The 24,869-nt window shown below is 36.2% G+C and overlaps 3 protein-coding genes across 8 annotated transcripts in view; 2 read left to right on the top strand and 1 right to left on the bottom strand.

Moving 5' to 3' along the window:
- The window catches only part of jus (EB domain-containing julius seizure protein), a 28,958-nt gene extending 17,894 nt beyond the window's left edge, over positions 1-11,064 (top strand). The window contains exons 2-7 of one of the 4 annotated variants that reach the window (XR_004580631.2): positions 1,045-1,197; positions 3,151-3,291; positions 3,739-3,853; positions 4,540-4,727; positions 6,436-6,565; positions 8,176-8,311. Coding sequence is in view for 3 of the 4 variants with exons in the window: in XM_034317837.2 (XP_034173728.1) it covers positions 1,045-1,197; positions 3,151-3,291; positions 3,739-3,853; positions 4,540-4,766; positions 8,176-8,333 (794 nt within the window). In the remaining variant the exon portion in view is untranslated. Of the gene's footprint in view, positions 1-1,044; positions 1,198-3,150; positions 3,292-3,738; positions 3,854-4,539; positions 4,767-6,435; positions 6,566-8,175 lie in introns of all 4 variants that reach the window. The other 3 variants (XM_034317837.2, XM_034317839.2, XM_034317838.2) reach the window with 3 other exon arrangements.
- A 1,168-nt stretch (positions 11,065-12,232) lies between these two features.
- LOC117601271 (zinc finger protein 830) lies at positions 12,233-15,347 on the bottom strand. Its single transcript, XM_034317840.2, has 6 exons — positions 15,157-15,347; positions 14,706-15,005; positions 14,454-14,638; positions 13,794-14,280; positions 13,550-13,719; positions 12,233-13,476 (listed from the first exon to the last, which is right to left on the bottom strand). Exons 3-6 carry the CDS (start codon positions 14,555-14,557, stop codon positions 13,335-13,337), a joined length of 903 nt encoding a protein of 300 aa, XP_034173731.1. The 5' UTR covers positions 14,558-14,638; positions 14,706-15,005; positions 15,157-15,347; the 3' UTR covers positions 12,233-13,334.
- Positions 15,348-22,631: 7,284 nt separating this feature from the next.
- On the top strand, positions 22,632-24,701 carry Mesh1 (Metazoan SpoT homolog-1). 3 transcript variants are annotated; one of them, XM_034317873.2, is made up of 4 exons: positions 22,632-23,560; positions 23,830-24,045; positions 24,154-24,485; positions 24,567-24,701. In XM_034317873.2, exons 2-4 carry the CDS (start codon positions 23,847-23,849, stop codon positions 24,699-24,701), a joined length of 666 nt encoding a protein of 221 aa, XP_034173764.2. In that variant the 5' UTR covers positions 22,632-23,560; positions 23,830-23,846. The 3 variants fall into 3 exon arrangements, with proteins under 3 accessions (XP_034173764.2, XP_034173763.2, XP_076544757.1); XM_034317872.2 differs by having other exon boundaries at positions 22,633-23,560; positions 23,833-24,045; XM_076688642.1 differs by lacking the exon at positions 22,632-23,560 and having other exon boundaries at positions 23,805-24,045.
- Positions 24,702-24,869: the final 168 nt, after the last annotated feature.

Below are 24,869 nucleotides of genomic sequence, written 5' to 3'. Positions count from 1 at the left end.
TTGAATACGATCGTATCTTGAGCAGAGTGCCATTATACGACGACAATGCAGTAATCAAGCTCGGTCTCTTTGCCTTGCAAAAAAGGATTGCTTCCTTTGCCTCGGTCGACGGTCGTCGGCTTCTTCGCACCGCCAGTGTAACCCCCTTTCGAATTCTTTGGCGCCTCGACGCCCTGTTGAACCTCGAAGAGTACACTTCTGCGAGCGCGTTAATTGCATGGACACGGCACAAAGTACAACCAATTGCGACGTTTCTTACTTCTCGTGTTGACTCGGTTGTATTTCGTTGAATCTCGCAATTGCTCGCACTTCATTCTGTTAGTTGAGTTTAATTAATTTTCCTTAATTATTAGCGTTCTCACGAGCTATGCAAATAGTTATCGCAATTATGTTCGATTGTTTCTGAAAGTATCGCAAAATCGTTGATTTTTAATTGATAGATCGTTGCGAATGAACTTTCAATGGAATTAACCGATGCGATGGTGCAAATATTAACAAATGGAAAGCGTATAAAATGTTAATTCACGTGGCAGCTGCGACACGATCGCAAAACCAGAGTAAAACGCTTCGTCATACGAAGGGTGAGATGGGGTGGTAGCACGACGGATGATATATTTGCTTAGATCGTAGGGGTGAATTACGGTTCGGTTGCGGGATACGTAGCCGTCGTTGGACTCGAGAGCAATTTATCAATGAAAATTCAATACGTGATTGCATCGACTTGCTTTGACTGTTCCTGAAATGAAAATTCAGGCTGAGCATAAAAGTGAGCTGATTTTTATACGAACGCTGACTTTTCAATTTTCCTGCCAAATGAAATCTGTACATTTGTAATTCAGCATTTGAATTAATATTTTATTTTTCGATCTCCTTGAAAATAAAATTCACGATAATAGGAAGTTAATTTTAAAAAGTCATCGATCTTTATAATAAAAACACCCTCAAATTCAAAGGGTTAAATTTTACTAACAATTGTATATTTCATTGTTTCCTTTTCTGTCAGATATATTTTTTACTAATTCATTTATTTATTATCTGTTGCAGACTTAACTGGCAGAGGGACGAAGAAATTTGGCGACCATTGCACGGAGGATCTTGAATGCGGTTTCGGCGGATCTTACTGCGAGCCAAAAAAGAGCAAATGCGCGTGCAGGGAAGAATTCGAGGCAACGAATCATATCGACAAATGTGGACACCGTAAGTTAGTATATTTTCATGCGCGCCGCCAGCCAGACACTGTTTCGTAAGTGTTTCATGCTCGTCGAACAACGCGTTGCAACGGCGATGAACAAAAGGATTAAATTGAGGAAAAATGACGGTGATGGTAAAACCGAGAAGTAGAACGAAAGTCGTTTCGCATTCTTCGAGTTATTTCAGTCGGGTCACGTTCGGAGATCGGAACATCTCCTATGGGAAGACCGAGTTTTACGAGCGAAATGATATGAACGTCGAGGGGTGGTTGCTTATGGCTTTTCTCTCGTGGAATTCGAACGAGACATCGCGTTCTTATTGACCCCAGAACATTAGAAAATTCATGAGAAATTAGAAGTAGTAAAGAATTCAGCGACAATTCAGTAAATTACAACCCCCTTGCGATTCATGAATTCTATAATGAATAAATTTTAATTATGTAAATATAAAGAAGGGATGATGATGAGATTGAGAAACACTTTAGTTAATAGACTCCAGAATTGGAATTTAATTCAATTTCTTATTGTATCTCTGATTATTATGAAAATATTAATTTATCAGATAGATAGGAAAGGAAGACAAGATTAGAATGCTTCTGGTCAAGGATTAAAGCTGCATCAGTGTTAAACTACTCTCCTAATTGCAAGCCTGTGGTTGATGTATAGAGAGCAGTGTGGCAAGTATCTAGCGGATCAGATTCGCCACACCAACCCCTAAACATACTCCGTTATCCACAAGCTTGTCACCACTACCCTCTGTCCTATGAGAATTTTTCAATATCTGAATCAAGATAATTTTCAATGTAAATTTCCATTCAGTCTGTGGAGATTAAAGTACACTTAGACTAATTAAAGTAGAAATACTTCAGAATCATACAAAATACCTTTAAAATTTAAATAAAATTCGAAATGTCAATCATCGATATGATTGCTATCAATTTAATTCTAATACTATTTTAAGCTTGCCTTCGCTTTTCTCTCAGAAATCATAAATTTTCCCCAATTCTCAGGGGACTTGGAATCAAGAATTGAAATTGAACAACTCAAATTTAAGATAGAGCCTGGAAGTGAAACTTGGTCTGATTGTGTCGGACAATTGAAGTTACAATAGGACGTCGGAATATTGCACGATAATTGATTGACGTATCGACAATATCTCGAGACAATGGTCGCCTTCTGCTTGTTCCCTATATTGACAACATTCGAGAGAGACGTGCATTACCACTGAAAAGCGTAATATCTGAGAATCGGATCGGAGGAAAGGGATACTAAATTCATGTCGTTCCTTTTAATTTACATTTTAATACGATTCGATGTACAGATGTCGGAGAGAAACGAGATGAAATACATTTGCTTGAAGTTTCACTGAAAGGAGTGGATTGAAGTATGAATGTTGAATACCGAATGATTTTCAGATCGGATTTAAAAAGGTCAATAATTGTAATAAATATTTATTCCAGCATCTAGACACAGAAAAATGAATAATCTCTCCATCAAAGGAATAACTTTTATTCGAACATATGTTATACAAAATATTTCAAATAATATTCATTAGAAAAATGTTAACAATTTCAACAACACTTCTATAGCAATCGCACAATAATCACCCTACAGTTTTTCTTTATCAATTATTCATTCCACTTTCAGCCGTCCATACAATGAGTGAAAATAAAAAAACAGTGGAACAAATAACTTTTGTTCGAAACTCGAGGAGTGGTGAAAAATATTTCAAATAATATTTGTCAGAAAAAATTTAACAATAGATCTCAATAGTCGTGCAATAATCATCCTCTACAGTCCTCTTTTATAAATTATTCATTTCTTCGTACAATAAATATGAATAACTTTTGTTTTAAACATACACTAAAACTCGAGATGTAGGAAGCAAAAAAAAGAAATCTTTCGAATAATATTTCTGAATGAGGAACGAGCCGTTGTTAATGGTTTCTCTGTGTTGCAGCGGCGAACGTAAACGAGTCGTGTTTCTTTCACGCTCAATGCGAGGCGAAGGTGAGCCAAACGGAATGCAGGGACGGCCGTTGCATCTGCATCTTCGAGAAGATCCCGGTTACGCAGCCCGACGGTGCGATAGTATGCGTTGGTAAGGGAAAACAGACGAAATACCGAACAAGTTCCGTGGAATTTTTAATGAGATTCCAGGCCGCGTCTGCTGCCAGGCGTTCCAAGTTAATGGAATTCCGGCCTACAATCTCGCGGACTTCATTAATTCGTCAGCTATCTCGCGAGATCAATTAACGCGCGAACAAACTTCCAGCTAGCGAGCAAAAGCTCTTTTTTTCTTTTTTTAAGGGTAAAAATTAAAAGCACCACCGCTTTGACGTTGCTTTCAGATCCTTAACAAGACGTTACTCGGTGAATTATGCGTGCTAAGGGCGAAGATGAAAATGTGCAATTGCATTAATTGCATTAATATTGCATTTCTGGATATTTTAAAAATGATCTAAATTTCGATTGAAATAAATTTAAAAGAGAATCTCTAGAACGAAGATATCAGGTTCGACGTTGTTCATTAAAATGGGTGTTTCAGCCGAGCAGATAGAAGAACCGAATCTTCAATACATCGACCCGACGATGATCGGTGTTCTTGTTGGTATGGCCCTCATGTTCATCATCATCTGCGTCGTCCTTAGGCTTTTCAGCAAGTAAGCCACCTATTTGCATATCTTTCACGGTGACACTCGACTTTACCAATTCTCATAAAGAAACTTTATGACCTACTTCTCCTTGCAATTGCATCTCAGAATGGACCGCAGATAACCGCTTGCTTAATGTATATTTAATGTTTTCCACTTCTCACATTTTTAAACGATAGACATTCAAACTTTTTGTTACTTTTCGTTAACAAAGCTCTATCTTGAAAAAAAATTAAACGACAGATTTTTGTCTATCGTTACGCATATCATCAGTGGTGGCTCGCGTATAGGCACTATGGAACTGCAGCACCCCCTATTTCCACTTGATATTATCAATAACATTTAATATAACGAGTCCTTTTTTCTTTAATTCTTTCTTTATACTTGTACAATATATAATCCTTAAGCTTAATGTCAGTTGCCATTCCCCAGTTTATGAAAAAGGTACAAAAATCTTTGTAAGGAACTGTGCGCTTCACAGTCGCGCATGCGCACATAGCAAGCTGCGCGCGAAGCTGCGCAGTAGAGAGAGCACTGACGCTCCCGCAGTGCCGGTATTTTAAAACAAAGGCTAAAAATTTTCTGGAGCAGCACTCTTATTAATTTTAGCTACGAGCCGCCACTGCATATCATATACATTATATTGTTTATTTCAAGGCACAAGATGATTTTGTATTTTTCTCTGATTGTTCCAGGGCTCGTTGGCGCGAAAATCGCACCATTTTTAATACCCCGAATGCCCGTTTGATGAACGTATCATTGCTAAGGGAAAATAAACTGTTGCATCCTCAGGAGAGACGTGGCTCAAGGGCGAGCGTACGGGTACCTTCGAGGCAACCCTCGATGGCCTCCTTACGCGCCCACTCGCCGAACGCCTCGCAAGGTGCGAAACACTCTCAGCACTCACAGCACAGAGTGAGCCGTACGGGTTTTTATTCATTCACTTACTAAGCAAGCAACTTGTTATACAGTGTCCCGTTGAAACGAAGCAAGCGACTCTTTTTTAACGCGCCTTTATATCGGGTGTTCGATGGAAATCGAGACACCTTGGACACCATCCCCCTAACGATAACAAAGAGACAAGTTATCCTGCGTGTTCGATACACTTCTCTTTCTTACAGTCTTTCAAAGGAACGTTTTATACTGTCGCAAAGGAAAATAAATAAATTTTGTGTACTTTTTATCCCATTCATCCCTCGTTCAAAGGGAAAAGTTCTGAATAAACAAAGAGGCGATTAGAATTTTTCATTTTTAATAAAAGGTAAATGGGCTGGAAAGAGCACGGAAATTTTATATTTTCCAGTTTAAGAATAAAATACGTTCCTTTGTTAGAGTTACAGGTTACTCGTCGCTATAATTACCGAGAAGTTCCATCCAACATGGTTACCCCTTCAGGTTTATAATTCACATACGTTCATACTTTCATACAGGTATCGTGAAGTGTTCAAGGTAATTTCAGAGACACGTAGAACACGTATCAAGCGACGATCTAGTTTATGAACAAGTTTCTATTTAAAATATGCAACGACCACTTGGGGTGTAAAGACTATAATCATTTTTTCTTCAAAGATTTTATTTTCCTTTTTTTTCTTTTTATTGAAATTAAGGGATAATGTTTGTTATAAAAATTTCAGCCTGTTTTTAAATGAATCATTTCACGGGTTAATTAATCATTAACGAGAATAGCTACCTTTCAGTATTATCGATTTCCGTAGAACATCCCATATATGTGTATAATATAGATACGAGTATATAAAGTAGGTGACTACCTACTCTTGCCTATCTATCTTTACTCTAGAATCCTTTTCTACTGAACTCGGAATCTTTCTGACTTTTCTCGCATGCACAATTGCCTGCCAAGAGGGTAGATATCTGTTGAGTACATTCTATAATCGAGGGTGCATCGTTTCCATGAAGCACGTCGTTTATCGTCGACGATGATTAACGTGAAATGTTGTATTACGCATTATCACGGCTTACCACAGTAATTAGAACATAATATTATATACCATAGAGAGCTTTAGAAAGGAATATCACGGGACAATTGTTAAGTGAATTGCATCAAAACTCGTAAGTGCACAGTGAATACACAGTGTGATAAGAGTGAACGAGAACGAATATATAAAAGTATGAATCGGTCCTTTATGTCTATAAATAACCCTTTGGCTATTTATTTTTTTTTGAATTGCTATATTGAAACATCCCTCGAAGACATAAATGAAAATACATTATTTTTTGAAACTTTCTAAACAAAAGAAACAACAAATTTTTAATATTTTTTAAATGATCAGTTTCACCCTCTATCTAGGGTTAAAGCTATTTAGAATTTTTTTTAAAATTATTTATAGCATCATCAGTGACCTCCATAGCTATTAAATAGAGATACTAGTATTCGTGTTTGATACAGAAATTACTAATTCAAAGGATGATAGAATAAAAATTGTACAAAGTCAAAGGGTTAAAGAGATTGAAAGTCACGTGAGAATAACAACCAGATATTTGAAGCACCGTTTGAAAGTGTCGCCAGAACGATGCATCACTTAATCGCCATAAACATGTTCCACTTTTAATGGATTTGACTCTCTTTGCAGTCGACCATCTATAGCAGTAGTCTGTTTAATGATCCCGTCTGTGACCGTTGTTCTTGATTATCATGTACTGTGGAGGTGCTCTATTGTAAAAAAAAAAATACTTTTCAAATTGACGCGTCCTTCGAAGAGGGTAAGTTTCGTATTACACACGAGTTACGCTATCTTTTATTCTTTCTCCTTTTTATACATATATACATATATATTATATATTACGATGTATCGTAGCCTTGTATGTGTATCTGTACATAAGCCCTATGGTACTTACCCTCTTTCGGATACGTCAGAACTTCGAGCCCTAGAAGTTTGTATATTAACAGTTCTAATAGATGAAATAATTACAGATAGACCTGGAGTCTCTTCTGTTTTAGCGTTCTCGAGGATCACGATTATAGTTGCTTGCTACAGTAAAAGATCATTGCTTGCTTATGACGATGATATTCTACAGGGTGTCCTAAATAATTGAGCCAACACATAACTCTACAATAATACAATGTAGAACAAAATTTAATTAGACAAAATTAAATGGTGTTAAATGTACCTATTACATATATTGGCTTTGGAATTGAAGACGTTTTAAATAAAATGATTTTGAAATCTTTAAAACATCTCAATTTCCAGAATCAACACATGTAACGTGATTTTCTACCAATTAATTTTGTCTAATGAAATTTTTTCTATTTTTCTATCATTTTAGAGTTATAGCTTGACCCAGTTGCAAGGGGCACCCTGTACTGTAGAAATCGCGTTCAAACGAGTGTACCAATGATGTAAAAACGTTCGATTATACTATAGAATAAATTGGGAGGGAATAAGAAAAAGTTCAAAGAATTGTGATAAACGCTCGTTGAAAAATGTCCAATCTCGTGGCCTCTGAAAGAAAATTGATGCGAGTTAGCCTCGCGCGATGTGTTTTTTATTTCCTCCGCGTAGTGCAATCGATTAGTATTAGATACGCGAGTTACGAAGGACAGAACCGATAATATACGTATATTCGCTAGAATACGGGTGCATTTCCATTGTAGCACGGAGTTCTGAAGTAGTTTTACGAGAGACCAGATTGCATTCAAGAAATGCATCTAGGTTGCACGGTAAGATAGATTATATCAATCGATTTCACCGGAAATGCTTCAGCGATACTTTTAAAAAATTCGATTATTTTATTTTTCCCTAAATTAAATTTTCATTTCAACAATATTATTTAATCACGATATTAGAATAGAATTTGATCTATTTTTAATTTTTTTTCTGTACTAGTTCGGTTGAACTGCATCGTCGGTGAATTCGATCAAGACGTTCCATGAATCTTTAAAATTCGAGTTTTCGAGCACTTTTAGAATTAGACAAACGCATGCACTTGTTCACAGTGGCGGTCTGATAGAAAAATTAAAATAAACATTGCATATTGAATAGCTAATTTCAAAATATAAAAGATCTAATAATTTCCACAATCTCAAAATTTCTTTTCAACCTAATACAATTTCACCAAAATGGTACAGAAATTCTTTACTCTTTAAATTGTTCTACAAAACGATGACAGGTTTCCTTCAGAAGCTTGTTGGCGAATCGAAGACCGCCATCGTGACCTTTTCGATCAAACGAAAAATGCATCATCGAACGAAACATTTCCGTTCGACGTTGCTTTTCGTGCTTCAACTTTTATTCCGGCTTTTCGTGTCAGGCCACAGTGCTGTTCTCGCAGCAAAGCGCACGATACTTTAACAGGAAAATCTCTGTCGCCAGGGTCACGAACAGGATCACGACGAGGAAGTCGCGGCAGCAGTGGAAACGCATCGGCTGCTTCGGTGAAATCGAACAAATCCCCGCCGAATCAATCGAATAACATGACGGAAACGGTACTGGAGAACGTCACCGTGGAAATTCTCGAGGCGAAGGCGTAGATTCGATACGTCATTGCCTGATTTTCCTTCAACGACGGTCACGAGGACGAGTAAAACGAACGCGATAAATCGTCCTCGAAGCGATTTCAACCACGTCTCAATATTCTATTCCTAGATCTATTCCTTTATTTTCTCTCATTTCGATTCAACGATGATCATCATTTTACCTTTACGTCCTGTGCTTCGATACAAACTTTCCTGGGTCTAATTAACTGGTACCGCTATAATTAATCGTAGCCATCCGATCTACTATGTCCGAGGACAGAATGAAAGATAAACGGTATTCACGAATCGTACTTAAGATAATCATTGTTCCAAGTTCGACGTGATCCAAGTCACGTTATTATTCCAATTCAATGGAGCATCGTACGCGTGTATGTGTCTTGTGATTTTGATAAATTGCTAGGAGAGAAAGCACGAAACATATTTCAGAGAAATATTCTGAATATATCGAAGAAAAATAATCAAGCAGCACTCTCATCGTTTAACAAGATTCTTTCAATTAATTCTCGTAGATCCTTTAGACTCTGCAGCATCTAAGAAAATAAGAAAAAAGAAAAAAAAGAAGAGAAGAATATAATCTTTTTCTACGATAAAAAAAAGAGACATCTATCATAGAGGCACAATTTCTTCGTTTTTCTTTTTTCAATAAAATCTGGAGGCGAAACATTAGTAACAATGCGAAGAAATATATTTTCCAATTAAATTTTGGAGAACTTTGCATTGATTTACGATGTTTTTTCTGGACCAAAGGATAGTGTATTCGCATATCTCATTGCTTCGAGCTAACTCTAACTGATAAACACGTATTTTATAATAACAATACTAAGAATTACTATTCAAAGTCCATACGATCGCTTCGACGAACGGCGATCTATCATCGATCGCGAGCTAACAATCAACCAAATGTTCCACGAAGATAATCTTTCATTCGTCGCGTTCTGTCTTTTATCTCGAACGATTTAATTTCCATCGACAAATTCGCTGGATATCATTTCGACAATTTAATCATTTCATTCGACGACTTCGGAGAATCGACAATGTTTGTTGGAGTTAAAAGACCGAACACCGATGTTCTAGGGGAATAATAGATATTTTCAAGTGGTCAGCTGGTCTGATACAAATCCATACGACGAAAGGTCTGCTCGATAAGTGTGCACAATATTTCGGGGTTCAGACGATTAACAGGCTAATCGATACTCACCGAGCCCGATTTAAAGTACGTACGAACAAAAGAACCGATCGTTCTTGCCAGGGAAACTGGTTAACGAGAAGCCAAAAGAAAAATAATTAAAAAAAAAAAAAAAAAAAATACACGAAAGGGACCAGACGAAAGTGTTTGAACGGACATCCCGAGGGTAACGCTGTACACGTAGCGAATCAATTTACGTTTAGCGCGATAATTAAGCAGCATCGTAGCTTTTATCCATTTTACGAGCAACACGCTCGACTAACAATTAACGATCGCGCATGACGGCTTAGGCAACGAGATAGTTACACGCTCGACGAATCGTTTCACATCGATTATCGTTTCAATGTTCATTCGAACGCGCGTTAACCCTTTCGCTGCGAACTACGAAAATTCATTACATTAACGTCGAAATGAATTATTGACTTACTTCGATCAGTGTAATATCTTCCTTATTTTGCAGTGTCTCATAGAAAGTTTCAAAGCTCCAAAATAATTTTATTTTATTTTTCAACGCTGATCAATTAACGCGTTAATAATTCGAGGCATGAAAATTAGAATACAAATTTTTCTTCGGGGCTTCAATAATTATCACAGAAAATACGTCGCAGCAAAAGGGTCGAAGACCCTGGTCACTCGAAGAACGCGACGACGCTACGTCACTGTCCAACGAAATGGATTTTTCGTTTTCGAAAATCGAGTCCAAGGCAAAGGGAACAGTTCGCAAGGTATTTAAAGTTCGTTCGATCGATCGAATTCTAATGGACAAACGAGAGAAAACGAAATGACACAGTCGCCTCGGGGTATTTTCATCGTATTGATAAATAAAAAAGAGTGAACGCGTTGAACAAGTTTCTACTCAAATACCTTATTAAAACCGCACAAGATTTTTCTTTATCGAAAGTTAATGTCGATAAGGACACACTTTACCTGTATCTATCCTACACATCAAAATCATCTTTTCTTAAATCATCATCAAATAGTCCGGTACGATTGTATCTCAGCAATTTAGTGCCTGCGCTCTCGCGTTTAAATAGCGTTTACATAAAGAGATGAGATTAATTAATTATATATATATAGATACGTATACACGTTATATCAGTACAAGAAGAAAATAAAAAATATATATATATACATGATAATAGGCTTGGCACTATTTGCACTGTTTGTAGATGAATTTTTTGGAACGCCTAGCGACCGTATCCACTCTGTGATCTATGTGCAACGTACAGCTAATAGATTCTTCTTGCTACCGTCGTTGTTATTATTAATACACTTTAATACATAACGAGGATAATCGATAGATATTAATATCGTGTTAAGCGAATCGCTTAATTATTATCGGTGCCGCACCTAGTGTACTCTATATCTCTTTGCACCCATTGTTGACCCATTTGTATATCAACCTCTCAGCTGTAACAGATAACTTAGAAAGAGTATCTTTTTAATAATTATCGCAAACATTCAAGATATAGCGTGAGAAAAAAAATCGAGTGACTTTGAAAATAGGGAGATATTAAAATAATAAAAAAAATAGAAAATGGAGGAAGGGAGGTGCGTGAACGAGAAAATGTTTTTATTCAATAAGAGTTTCAAGGGACGACGAAGAGGGATCGGTCTGATCCGCGAACGAAATTCGGGGAAGGTTTCCGTTTCCGGATAGAACTTTCCCTCCGTGCCCGATAAAATAAAGTAAGACTCGATATCGCGTTTCGAAGTTTATCGAAACGATTCATCGATTATAATATCAGCTGTGGAAAGTAAATCGTTCGCTTAAGGTTTTCTAGAATAATTCGTAGAACCGTGTATTGTTAAGAGGCTTAATATCGAGTCGTTAGTTTCCCTCCACCCTTAAAGATACGATGCACAAAACAGAGTAATTTCAATGAAAGAAACAAGCAGGGTGCCTCGTCTTTATCACTCAAAGACACTCGCTCACTTTTGTAACACCTCTATTCTAAACACCTAAACGTAGATAATTGATACAAAGATCGATTAAGACGATACTTTCTTTCATCTTAACAATGTTTCCGTTTCATCAGCGAACATGTTTACACGAAAATGTTTGACATTCGAAACAAAGACACGAACGAAGAAAACGAGAACTATCATAAAGTAATCGTAACGAGTTTCTTGTGATCGCGTAATAAGAAAATCGTCATTGTATAACCTTGTTAAAACGAAGAACGACAGGGTAATCCAAATATGGGGAAGTGTTTGGATTACATTTCGTTCTCGCGAGGGGTTTGCTTCGATTTTCCATTTACTTACCTGAACTCTCTCACACCGAACGTGAAAAGGCATGTTGGAAAAGTAACCAACATGGTTACCGCGACCATTTTTTAATGCGTCAATGGGATTTTTGACGGACGATGTCGCTTTTTCCTTTCGCGTTCGTCGCGACGAAACCGGAAGACGCAAAACACGAACCGGAGACCGATAACTCTCGCCAACAACGATGGAACATGCCGAAATCAAAATTAGACAATATACCTTTGTCGATGCAGTCCCGAACGGTGGATCAAGATAAAACGATCTTTGATCTCCGTGGGACGAACAATCTTCGCCGCATCAGTGCTTTATCGAATTGTACGGATCATCATTCTTATAGAAAGGATCTTTTAAATACCGAGTTTCGCGATTTTGTAAGTTTCTTCCTAAACATGGTTTCGCCTACGTAATCCTCGAATTCAGCACAAATATCGTCCGATTAGTATTCTTAGGATCGAGTCTCTTCTAGATACGTAACATTGTTAAGGAATTATTATTGTAATCACGGACACAGCTTGCTTCTAAGGGACTATAATATAGCGTGATCGAGCACGATTAAGCTTTCTAGTAGGATATTAATAACGTTAAGGGAGAAACGTAGAGGTTTCGTCTGATCGCATTTTTTGTGCTTAATTTCAATGATCCGTCTAGGAATGTTCGATTACCGATTTGTAGACGGTTCAAGCGAAACATTGTGATTCGATTTAGCATTAAAATATATACCGTAAAGATTATCGTACACTCGTCTCGAGATATTCGTATTTCTATATGTACATGTACACAGAAATATGATGTATTCGTTAAATGTAGTTCGCTTCGATTCAAAGGATCGCGTAAGGTTTAAGATTAAGCTCTCTACGATTACATGCTACGTTGTAAAACTCTAAGTATCTAACGCAGGATATCTAGTGAACAATTGGAAATTTAACAGAGACGTACTCTATCGGAGGATATTTAAACACAGATCTAGACGAACTCGCGAGAGAAACTTTTGAATTAGCGAATAGAAAGTTTCTTAGCTACAGCGTGGATGGATGCGGACAAAATGTATGCGAGTCTCTCATTTTTCAATTTTCAATATTTTATAATGTCCGGTATGTAACGAAAGTGAATATCGTTGAACTTTTGGCAATATACTACCCAACACTATTTTACTAGCGGCTTAGCCTACCTTGTAATCTTTATATTATACATTTCATATTATAGCTTGTAACGGATAAATTAATGATCTATAACAATTGTATTTGAAACTTAATTATATTCTGACTCTTTGAATTCGTTTTAATAAAATCTTAATACACTGTACAAACATCGTTTGTCATCTTCGTATCCTTTTATTAAAATAAGAAATGATATAAGAAAGGGTGGTCGCAGAGAAATTTCCATTTCTTTCTTGGTACAAATTATACTTAGAATTTTGTATGAAAGATCAATTAATATAATAATGATCATTATTAAATAGTTTCAAAAGTACTTTGAAAGTATATAATACCTTCAAATATTTACAAGAACATGAATACTGTACACGATGAAAGTTAATCTTATTTGTACGAATTTTTTGCTCTCCAATCGAGAAATTCGTCAAACTCAGCTTCGTCTCCACTAGAGATATCCTCATCAGTATTGTTTTGCTTTCTATCAGTGGCTTGTACTTGCTCTTTGCGTTTTACTAGATCCATTACTCTATCAAAATAGTATTTCATTTAATTACTATGAATTATACTCTTAAAATAAAGATAATTTTATCTTTAATTACCTAGACCAATGTCTTATTTGTTCTTCTATTTCATCTAATTGTCTTTCTGTTGTTGCTTCCTCTTGATCCTCTGCAATGATTTGTGCAGATTGTGCTGTTTCTTCTTTTATTTCTTTCTGAAACTTTTCCCATTCCTCTTCTATGGGATTTTTATATTCGACATTACGAACCTAGAATACCCCACAGAAAACATATAATAATATGTCCTCCTATTATATGTACAATTTTCATATAATATTCTTACTTTGGCATCCAAAACTGGATCATCAAAAAATCCTTCAGGAAGAACTGCTTGATTTGCATCTTTATCCCTTTCTATTTCTTTCTCATTTTCCTCTTGTGCCTTAACATTTTTCAATTCTTTCTCATGTTCTTTATCATCTTCTGACCTCTTTTTTATCACAGAAGTATTTGAAAGTACCATACCATTAGGCTGCTTAGAAGGTTTATCAAAGAAATCTGATGGCAAATTTGATGGTACTTGTGTTGACTGCACTGTGGCATTTTTTAATATACTCTTTATTTTTTTATTCGTTGTTGGTTCTTGTGGAGATGTTGGTCTTTTGAATGTACGTGTTGTAGCTGTTGGAGACTCTGTTTCTAGTTTAGTCTTTTTTGCTAATATTATATTTTCCTTGTGAGTTTTTGAATTTAAATGTACTGACCAAACTGCTTCACTGTGTACAGCAGTTTTACATAAAATACACATAAGCTGTCCTGCATCTGTATATGTGTTTACCATGGTTAAGGACTTTTTAAAAATATTAAGCTCGTCAAGTAACAGATATACGATGTTAAAATATAATTATCAAAAATAAATAAGAAAGCTAACATCAAATATCAAACAAAAAAGAGATGTACAAGTTAACCTTAAAACATATAAAATTGCAATGAAAAAGGATATTTCGCTAATGGTGATTCAACTTTCTTAACAGTTCCTAACTTCTTTTTATGTTCACTCATAGCTTTACGCAAATCATCTTGTGTCAATTTCCTTTTCAGCGACATTTTGAAAAGTATATTTCACGTTTCAGTAATAAATAAAACTTCTGTTTTTCAGGTTATGTTTTTTATGCAACTCCAGCTCCTCTGTTATTAAATTTTTGAAATAACTTCATCAGCTCAGTGGCTACAGATGCAACAAAAATGGGCATACCTATGTTGCCGATGGGTGGCCATTTTTGGGGTACGTGGTACCCCAGTATGAAGTTAGGAGAAACTTCGGAAAACTGTCAGGCTCCGATTCAGGCCAAATTATGCAAATAAGCTCCATTTTGCAAACGGAAATATCTGTGAAAATGGTGTTTGGCGACTCGAAACTTTTTTTACCATTTTGGTGTCATTCCCTACCTTGTCGAGACAGCGCAGTGTAATGGGCGAATTGTTCCGAACGTATAATAACACCCACACCTACTCAGACTTCCTAGACGCGAGTTTTCAAATTACGTCCTCATTTCTAAACAGAATGTAAAAAAATCTGAGGGTTCGTGTTCAGAAGGTTCTAAAGAATATTTGTCTGGTCCTTATATTATCCAAATCGTCAAAAACTTATAAAATATTGAAATTGCCGTCTGTCAACGGTCAAGAAAATGGCGGATCAGACTCACCTGCATTGATTTATTCGTAATATAAACATTTCTGTGAATCGTATGTCCAAATAGGGACCAGACTGATATTCTTTGGGTCGGATAGAATAAAACGAGCATCCAAGAGATGATGTACAAGTCTCCAGGTAGAAGTAATTTGAAAACTACGATTTCGTTGATTGTTCACTCGCGAAAGACGTCAACAAGGTAAAACGGATCAGAAATTTAGTTTCTCGTTCATTCTGTAGGGTGCAGTTCGTTCGTTTGATTAATAAACGATTGTAAAATTAAAAATAATAATTAAATAATTTTTAATAGAATAAACAAAATTTTGCAATATACCCACGCGGAAATGTAAAGAAATAAACAATTTAAATAGATATAACAATAATTTGATTAATAACCAATTGTAAAATATAAAATAATAATTAAACAAATATTAACAAATATCAGATAGAAATAGTTAAATCTGCGGAACCGGTGAAGCGGAACGTCATGCTTGATTGCGCGCGCCGCGCGCCGGTACAAGCGCGACCTGGAGAAAGGTCAAATTTAGTCAGTCTTATCGCGACCGCCGAAGGATACGGATCGAGCTGTCAAACATATACCGGTACGGGTTGACACTATGGATATTCGTGCATGGATTTATCAGTGTATTACCACAAGTGTTACTGTTTGTGCCTATTGTGTTTCGTATAGTGTTTCCCATGTTTTGGAATATTTATACGGATATATTAGTGCGACTTATGGTGTGGTCACCCATGTGTTCTGACATTTTTATACAAGTGCATTAGTGTGCTGTGTGGTGTGGTACCCCATGTACCTGCATGTGCTTTATTGTGTTTTATGGTGTGGTTTTCTTTGTGCTTTGGGATATATTTACGGATTTATTAGTGGGTTTTATAGAATGGTACCCTATGTGTTTTGGCATATTTATACGGATTTATTAGTGGGTTTTATGGAGTAGTACCCTTTGTGTTTTGACATATTTATACGGATTTATTAGTAGGTTTTATGGATTGGTACCCTATGTGTTTTACTATAATTTTGCAAATATTTTATAGTGTTCTATGGTTTTGATCTTCGAGTGTTTTGGTATTATTTGCATGTGTTTTACCGTGTTTTAAGGTGTAGTTATTCCCATATAGTTTTGCATGCATATTTTTGAATTATCCTATGTATTAGCATATTAACTACAACAAATTGAGAGAAAACATATATCGTTCAAGAATCGTAATTTTTATGCTTTCAGATGAGTGATTTGGCCAGTGGGGATACCGTTTCTTTGACGAGCCAACAGGCGAGCTATGGATCAATCTAACAATAAGATGCGTGGCGATTGCAGTGGTGCAAGTCAACGATCGGTGAGTCGCATGCTTTAAAGTTCCTCCGGTTCCCATCATGTCGTAGGACGAATGGTCCGTAGCGACACGGGAATTGGTTGTAATTTTTATTTTTTGAGCGAGCATAGTGACCCACGAATATCACTGTATCATTTTATACAATGATAATCGTGCAAATTGCTTTTTTGTGTATTTTATGCCTTAGCTCAGGATAGGGTTTTCTTGTACATATTTACATATGTAGATTTCGAGTTTAAAAATGTAGAGAAGTCGGATGACCCTCCGACTTCACAATACACTTTCTTTTTTATATGTACAAGAATTTATTTCGCGATGAGCGGATTTCGATATCAAAGTAATAAGCATGAATACTATTTATTATTATAACTACTTACTTTGATAACGAAATCGTTCTTGAAATTGAAACGTTCTTCCGATTTTATTCGTTAAATTGGCATAAGTTTAGTATATGGGTTGGCTACCCCATAGGGGGTGGTCACGTTTACGATTCTCGGTCCTAAATACTCATCATTCGCACTTCATACTCACGAACTCTATCACATAATCATTTATCCACCTGCATACCGTTGTGTAGTGAAATATTACCCCGTTAGGATTTTCAAGTTAAAGTAGTGTTGCGAAAAATTTTCAAGTTTAAGTAGTGTTGCGAAAAAATTTCAACGCGAGAGTAAATATTACCACGTTAGAATTTTCAAGTTCAAGTAGTGTTGCGAAATATTTCCGGCGCGAGAGTAAATATGACTATACACTGACTAGTATTCGGTGGGAATCCTTTTGGTTTTTATTTGATAAAATTAGTTACAAGGATTCCGCGGCATAAGACCGTGAACACCACCTCATGGGAGATAAAACCATGCATTACTAGGCCTTTGCAGGCACAGCCATAGAGTACGGAACATTTAAGTATGTTGCATCCCATACGCTAAGCTGTCTTAAAGTCCTTTTGCCTATACTATGAGCGTCCACCACTCGGACACGTTGGATGCAACGTGTTCGATGGGTGGGTAGCGCTCTTAGCGAAGGGGTGCACCCTGCCTGGGCCTAGAGCCTTAAACAGGCGGGGTGGGTGGTATGTAGCGTCGGGCGTAAGTCCAGGGGGCCTAAGAACCTCCGTTGCCAGCTGATATTAGCAGTGGACGAATGTTGAGTCATATTTGCTCAATTTTGGTTTTCAGTATTTGCTCTTGAAGCATAATTTAAAGTTCCCCTTTAGTCATGTTGCTAGATCAGGATTTTCTATTTTAATTAGTGTTGCGAAAAATTTCCAGCGCGAGAGTAACTATGACAATGCACTTACTAGTATTCGGTGGGAATCCTTTTGGTTTTTAAGCTCAATGTCTTATTTAATTAATTAAATTAGTTACAAGGATTCCGCGGCATAAGACCGTGAACACCATCTCTGGGAGATATACCCATGCATTACTAGGCCTTTCAAGGTGCAGTTTAGGATGTGGCGCCCATCCATAGGTTCCATTTAATAAACTGCAGTCCTTTTGTCTATACTATGGGCGTCCGTCAATCTGACACGTTGGATGCAACGTGTTGGACGGGCGGGTAGCGCTCTTAGCGAAGGGGTGCACCCTGTTCTAGGCGGGGTGGGTGGTATGTAGCGTCGGGCGTAAGTCCAGGGGGCCCGAAAACCTCCGTTGCCAGCTGATATTAGAAGTGCACCATTTTTGTGTCATAGTTGCTCTATTTTGCTTTTTAGTATTTGCTCTTCAAGCATTGTAGAAAGCTCTTCTTTCGTACTTGAAATTCATTCTGTCACGTTCACGGTTCTCGACCCTAAACACTCATCATGCGCACTTCAGCCTCACGAACTCTATCACATAATCATTTATCCACCCGCATACCTTTGTGTAGCGAAATATTACCCTGTTAGGATTTTCAAGTTAGTGTTGCGAAAAATTTTCAACGCGAGAGTAAATATTACCCCGTTCGGATTTTCAAGTTTTAGTGTTGCGAAAAATTTTCAACGATGAAAGTAAATATTACCCCGTTAGAATTTTCAAGTTTAAGTAGTGTTGCGAATAATTTTCAACGCGAGAGTAAATATTACTCCTTTAGAATTTTCAAGTTTATGTAGTGTTGCGAAAAATTTCCGGCGCGACAGTAAATATGACTATACACTGACTAGTATTCGGTGGGAATCCTTTTGGTTTTTATTTGATAAAATTAGTTACATGGATTCCGCGGCATAAGACCGTGAACACCACCTCATGGGAGATAAAACCATGCATTACTAGGCCCTTGCAGGCACAGCCATAGAGTACGGAACATTTAAGTATGTTGCAACCCATACGCTAAGCTGTCTTAAAGTCCTTTTGCCTATACTATTAGTGTCCACCACTCGGACACGTTGGATGCAACGTGTTCGATGGGTGGGTAGCGCTCTTAGCGAAGGGGTGCACCCTGCCTGGGCCTAGAGCCTTAAACAGGCGGGGTGGGTGGTATGTAGCGTCGGGCGTAAGTCCAGGGGGCCTAAGAACCTCCGTTGCCAGCTGATATTAGCAGTGGACGAATGTTGAGTCATATTTGCTCAATTTTGCTTTTCAATATTTGCTCTTCAAGCATAATTTAAAGCTCCCCTTTAGTCATGTTGCTAGATCAGGATTTTCTATTTTAATTAGTGTTGCGAAAAATTTCCAGCGCGAGAGTAACAATGACGATGCACTTACTAGTATTCGGTGGGAATCCTTTTGGTTTTGAAACTCAATGTTTTATTTAGTTAATCAAATTAGTTACAAGGATTCCGCGGCATAAGACCGTGAACACCATCTCATGGGAGATAAAACCATGCATTACTAGGCCTTTCAAGGCGCAGTTTAGAATGTGGCGCACATCCATATGTTCCATTTGATAAACTGCAGTCCTTTTGCCTATACTATGGGCGTCCGTCAATCTGACACCGTTGGATGCAACGTGTTGGACGGGCGGGTAGCGCTTTTAGCGAAGGGGTGCATCCTTTCCTAGGCGGGGTGGGTGGTATGTAGCGTCGGGCGTAAGTCCAGGGGGCCCGAAAACCTCCGTTGCCAGCTGATATTAGGAGTGCACCGTTTTTGCGTCATAGTTGCTCTATTTTGCTTTTCAGTATTTGCTCTTCAAGCATTGTAGAAAGCTTTTTGTTCATACTTCAAATTCATTCTGTCACGTTCACGGTTCTCGACCCTAAACACTCATCATTCACACTCATCATTCATCAGTATAGTGAAATATTAGCCCGTTAGATGTTTATGTACTAGTCATGTTTTTCGATCAGGATTTTCTATTTTAATTAGTGTTGCGAAAAATTTCCAACGCGAGAGTAAATATGACAATGCACTGACTAGTATTTGGTGGGAATCCTTTTGGTTTTTAAACTCAATCCAATATTTTATTTATTTAATCAAATTAGTTACAAGGATTCCGCGGCATAAGACCGTGAACACCATCTCATGGGAGACAAACCCATGCATTACTAGGCCTTTGCAGGCGCAGCTTTAGAATATGGAACATATGAAAATATGTTACCATATTCTAAACTGCAGTCCTTTTGTCTATACTATGGGCGTCCGTCAATCTGACACCGTTGGATGCAACGTGTTGGACGGGCGGGTAGCGCTCTTAGCGAAGGGGTGCACTCTGTCCTGGCGTTACGACGTCCAGGCGGGGTGGGTGGTATGTAGCGTCTGGCGTAAGTCTAGGGGGCGTGAGACCCTTCGTTGCCAGCTGATATTAGCAGTGCACCATGTTTTATGTCATAGTTGCTCAATTTTGCTTTTCTGTATTTGCTCTTCAAGTTTTATATTTGCAAAGTCGAGTCACTTTTATTAAAAATAAAACCCTCTGTGGGGGCCAGCCCATATACTAAATCGGAGCCATGAAATTTCGCCGATATTCTTACTTTTAATAAAGTGAGAATATCATCTTTAGTTTTTGCTAATGATACGTTTTAGCTTAGGCATTTCAGCACACATGAAGAAAACTGGTAGGTGAAAATACCTTTGGCCTTGTTCATTTTTATGCCCAAAGCTCATTCGGGTACTTAGATGTACTCGCGTGGGTGGAGGGCGGTGGACAAGGTTTAGTTTTAAGTGTACATTTTGGCGACTGACAAAAGTAGTGAACCAGTAGTGAACCACGATAGAAGTTCCACATGTGTGTGTGTGTGGTTAGGATGTGGGATTTGTATCGTTTATTAACAATCTTAACTTACTATAACATTACAAAATACTTATCAAGAATAAATTGAAAAATTTTTACATTAGATAATTCAATAGAATACGAAAATGAAATGTATTACTTTAGCATAATGTTCACTATTATTTGTCAGTCGATTTCAGCAAAAAGGTATGATTTTATTAGAGTGTGAAAGTTGAATTGAACTCGGGTGTCGGAGGCGTCCCGGGACGTTCTCCCTAGGTGTAGGCATTTTTGCACCCGGGTGGTTGTATGAGAACCGTGGAGTGAATTTTTGTGAGAATGATTTTTGCCCCTTTTTAAATATAGCGATAGGCAGGCAGGTAGTTTACTTCTGGTGTGATTGAGTTTAGTTTATAAGTAGGCAGGGCCAGAGCAAGCTTTCATGTTTCTCTTCGTATTCTCCTCTAATACGTGAGAAGCTTGTATCTGGGGTTGGGAAACCAAAAATCAAGAGAAAAGATGAAAATGCAATTTAATTAATTTATCAATTAATTAATTTAGCATTCTCTCTTGATTTTTTCAAGGCCAAGCCTTATTAGTTTGTAAGTCGTAGTCGTGGTACTAGACCCGATTACAAAAATGAAGTATTAAAGTGAAAGTGCAGTGAAGTGAAGTGAAGTGAAATTAAAAAGTGTTGTGTGCTTGGACATTTGTAAAAATTGTGCAGGTATGCGAGTAGCGATTCAAGGGATCGTTGCTCGTTTACGTGTTACGTTTTTACAAATGTCTGAGTAAACGTAAAATTTTCGCGAGTGATTTTTGTGAGGCTATTGCCGAAGAAAGAAGAGGCTACATGCCGAAGAGCCCCGGCAAAATTTGCCCAGAAGAGGGGAACTACTAATGGCTTTCCATCTTCGGATGGACAGTCATTCTGTCACTATGCTCGCTAATTTGTTTTTTCATTTTTTTTTGTATGTGCCTTTTGCACATATCATCGAGAACATATTGAACTCGAAATTTTACGAGTTCAATACCCAGCTCGTTGAATGGTCAACTCGCGATTTTATTTCCCCTATTTCTTTTTTGTTTATTATTTTATTGCAATAAATTATTCTTTTCTTATTGAAATTTTTATTTAAATCCTGATCCTAATAATTATGTTTTCTATTACAGGATTTATTGTTGAAATTATTATTTTATGTTGTCAGTTTTGTGGGGTTTTATTTTGGCACTATTTTATTTCAGGAAATTATTCTTTTTTTATAGGTTTTCTTATTCTGTTTCCCCATTCTACCGTTTCAATTTCGACTGAGATTATGATGTTAATAATCATATTTTGTATTGCAGCATTTTATTGTTTAATTGTTATTTTCTCAATTGTTGCTGAAATTATGGTATTAATTATATTTTCTGTTTCACCATTTTACTGTTGAAATTTTTATTGAAATTTTTATTTAAATCCTGATCCTAATAATTATGTTTTCTATTACAGGATTTATTGTTGAAATTATTATTTTATGTTGTCAGTTTTGAGAGGTTTTATTTTAGCACTATTTTATTTCAGGGAATTGTTCTTTTCTTATTGGTTTTCTTATTCTGTTTCTCCATTCTACCGTTTCAATTTCGACTGAGATTATGATGTTAATAATCATATTTTGTATTACAGCATTTTATTGTTTAATTGTTATTTTCTCAATTGTTGCTGAAATTATGGTATTAATTATATTTTCTGTTTCACCATTTTACTGTTGAAATTTTTATTGAAATTTTGATCTTAATAATTATGTTTCCTATTACAGTATTATATTGTTGATTATTTTATTGTTTTATTTTATTGTTGATTATTTTATTGTATATATTTTATTGTTATTATTATTTTCTCAATTGTTACTGAAATTATAATGTTAATTATGTTTTCTGTTTCAACATTTTGTTATTTAAATTGGTATTTTATGTTGACTGTTTTGTACTATTTTACAATTTCAGGGTGGGTCACCAATGTAGCCACCTCCACGTGGTGTGACCTGGTAATTGATATCGTTTTCTGAAGATAACTTTTAGAAAGCGATATCAAGCTAAGAGCTACTATAAAATGATTTATATATTTTTTAATTGGGAAACAATAGTTTAAATTCAGAAAAGTATTTTCGGGATTGCAATATTACCATATAGAACGTATAACTATAGTAATTTTATAGTTCCTGAAAAAGGAACTTGTATGATTTTTGACTAATTACAAATGACTAATTACTTCCTTCTTTTCGAAGTCGGTTAAAAATAAAATAAAAAGAAAGTCACAAAACATGGAATTTAGAAAGAACGAAGTTGTTTGATACGCAATAGTAGAAAGAAATCAACCCTGACGAAGATATTTCAAGCAGAGACGTTGTACATTGGAAAGGCCATGACTTTATCCATGACTCTGGTCAGACACCAGATCTCGCTCTTGTCTACAGAACACATCATTTCTGCTTTTCATTTGATAGAAATTCGCTACGTTGACTAACAAATATTTTTCTTATAACAATTTTCGAGAGGAATTCATTATTGAATAAAAGTAAAAATTTGCATAAATGGAAGGTGGATGGAATGAGGTAGGGCGGTTCTCCAAACCGCAGCAACCTCCTCGTGGTGAGACCCCGTGGTGAAACATAAAGATCAGAATCGCCAAAAATCATTAGATGTTTCATAGAAACTCATAGATGTTTCCTTTCGCAAAAAAGAGCTTACTTGCAAAATTTGATCTAACTTAGAGCATAATGGTTTTCCGAAGAACAGCCGAAGTTAGATATCCATAGTTGGTATAATAGTCTCGCCTGTTTTACCAGTTCTTCTGTTACCATACCTCAGTGGCACAATTGCCTTATCGACTACGGTAAAGTGAAAAAATACTGAGAAGCTGATATAACCAAAATACAAACGTATTTCAAATAATTCAGGTACAGTTATTTTCACTGTTTTTTTATTGATATAACATTAATAATGAAAAGAATTTATCATTATGCTGATATAATAGATTTAAACTCATTCAAATAAACAGAATGTATGTATTTATATAATTTTTAATATTTTCATGTTTTCAACTTTTTGACATGTTACAGTTTACAGATGACATTTTACTTTTTTTTATAGCATCTATAGTACAATTATAATTTAATAATGTCACTATTTTTAATTATTTTATTTGTTTGAAATTATATGACACAAGAAGATTGCAGAACATTCATGGAAAATAATAGCTGTGTACCAGTTTTCAATAATAATCCCCTTACGGTATTTGGATCTTGTCCATCATGTTCCAGAAAATTAAATACTGAAGAATTATTAGCACTAATAATGCAGTGTGTCAATTTTGCAGCAATAAAACATAAAGATCAAAGAAGAAAAGATTCAGAAGGAACACCATATGTAAACCACGTTATAGGTTTGAAATGTTGTTATACTGGTAGAGAGAAAAAATATAAAAAGTTACAAATTTTGCTATTGAAGAAACTATGAAAATAGAGTCAAAAGTACAGAAAGTATTTTCTAGGTGTTGCAAATATTTTGATCCAAGAGGGTAATGTTCATGATCCTGTTGTGATTTTATCAGCCTTGTTACATGATACAGTGGAAGATACAAATACCACATTTGAAGAGATAGAAGCACAATTTGGTACTGAGGTTTGTAATGTAGTTAAAGAAGTAACTGATGATAAAAGTTTGCCAAAACAAGAGCGTAAAAGATTGCAAATAGAAAATGCTCCTAAAAACAGTCACAAAGCTAAATTAGTTAAGCTAGCAGATAAACTGTATAATCTAAGAGATCTTGAAAAAAACCCTCCTGTTGGGTGGTCACCAGAGAGAATAAAAGAATATTTCAAGGTAATTTATGAGAATTGAAAAGATCTTGGTATAAAACTTTTGCACGTTGATATTAATGATATTAAAAAATATTAATTACAGTGGGCCAAAGCTGTGATAGACGGATGTCGTAAAACTAATTCTAATCTAGAAACGGAACTAGATAAAATATATGCAAATCGAATAGCTCGTGATAGGGAAAGCTGTGGATGTAAAAAATCAGTTATACCATCATGATTTATTAAACAATAACTAAAATTTAATGATTCCACATAAAAAAGATAAAAGTATATTTGAAACACTGATACTGAGATGACAATATACAATGCTTAAAAAAAACCAATGAATATTATCATTAATATTGCTTTCAGTAAAGTTCAGCAAGTTGTATAAAATGTATGAAAA

This window comes from Osmia lignaria, chromosome 6, assembly GCF_051020975.1.
Source record: "Osmia lignaria lignaria isolate PbOS001 chromosome 6, iyOsmLign1, whole genome shotgun sequence".
NCBI lineage: Eukaryota > Metazoa > Arthropoda > Insecta > Hymenoptera > Megachilidae > Osmia > Osmia lignaria.
Note: the sequence above shows the minus strand (reverse complement) of the source record. Positions and strands in the feature narration are given on the sequence as shown.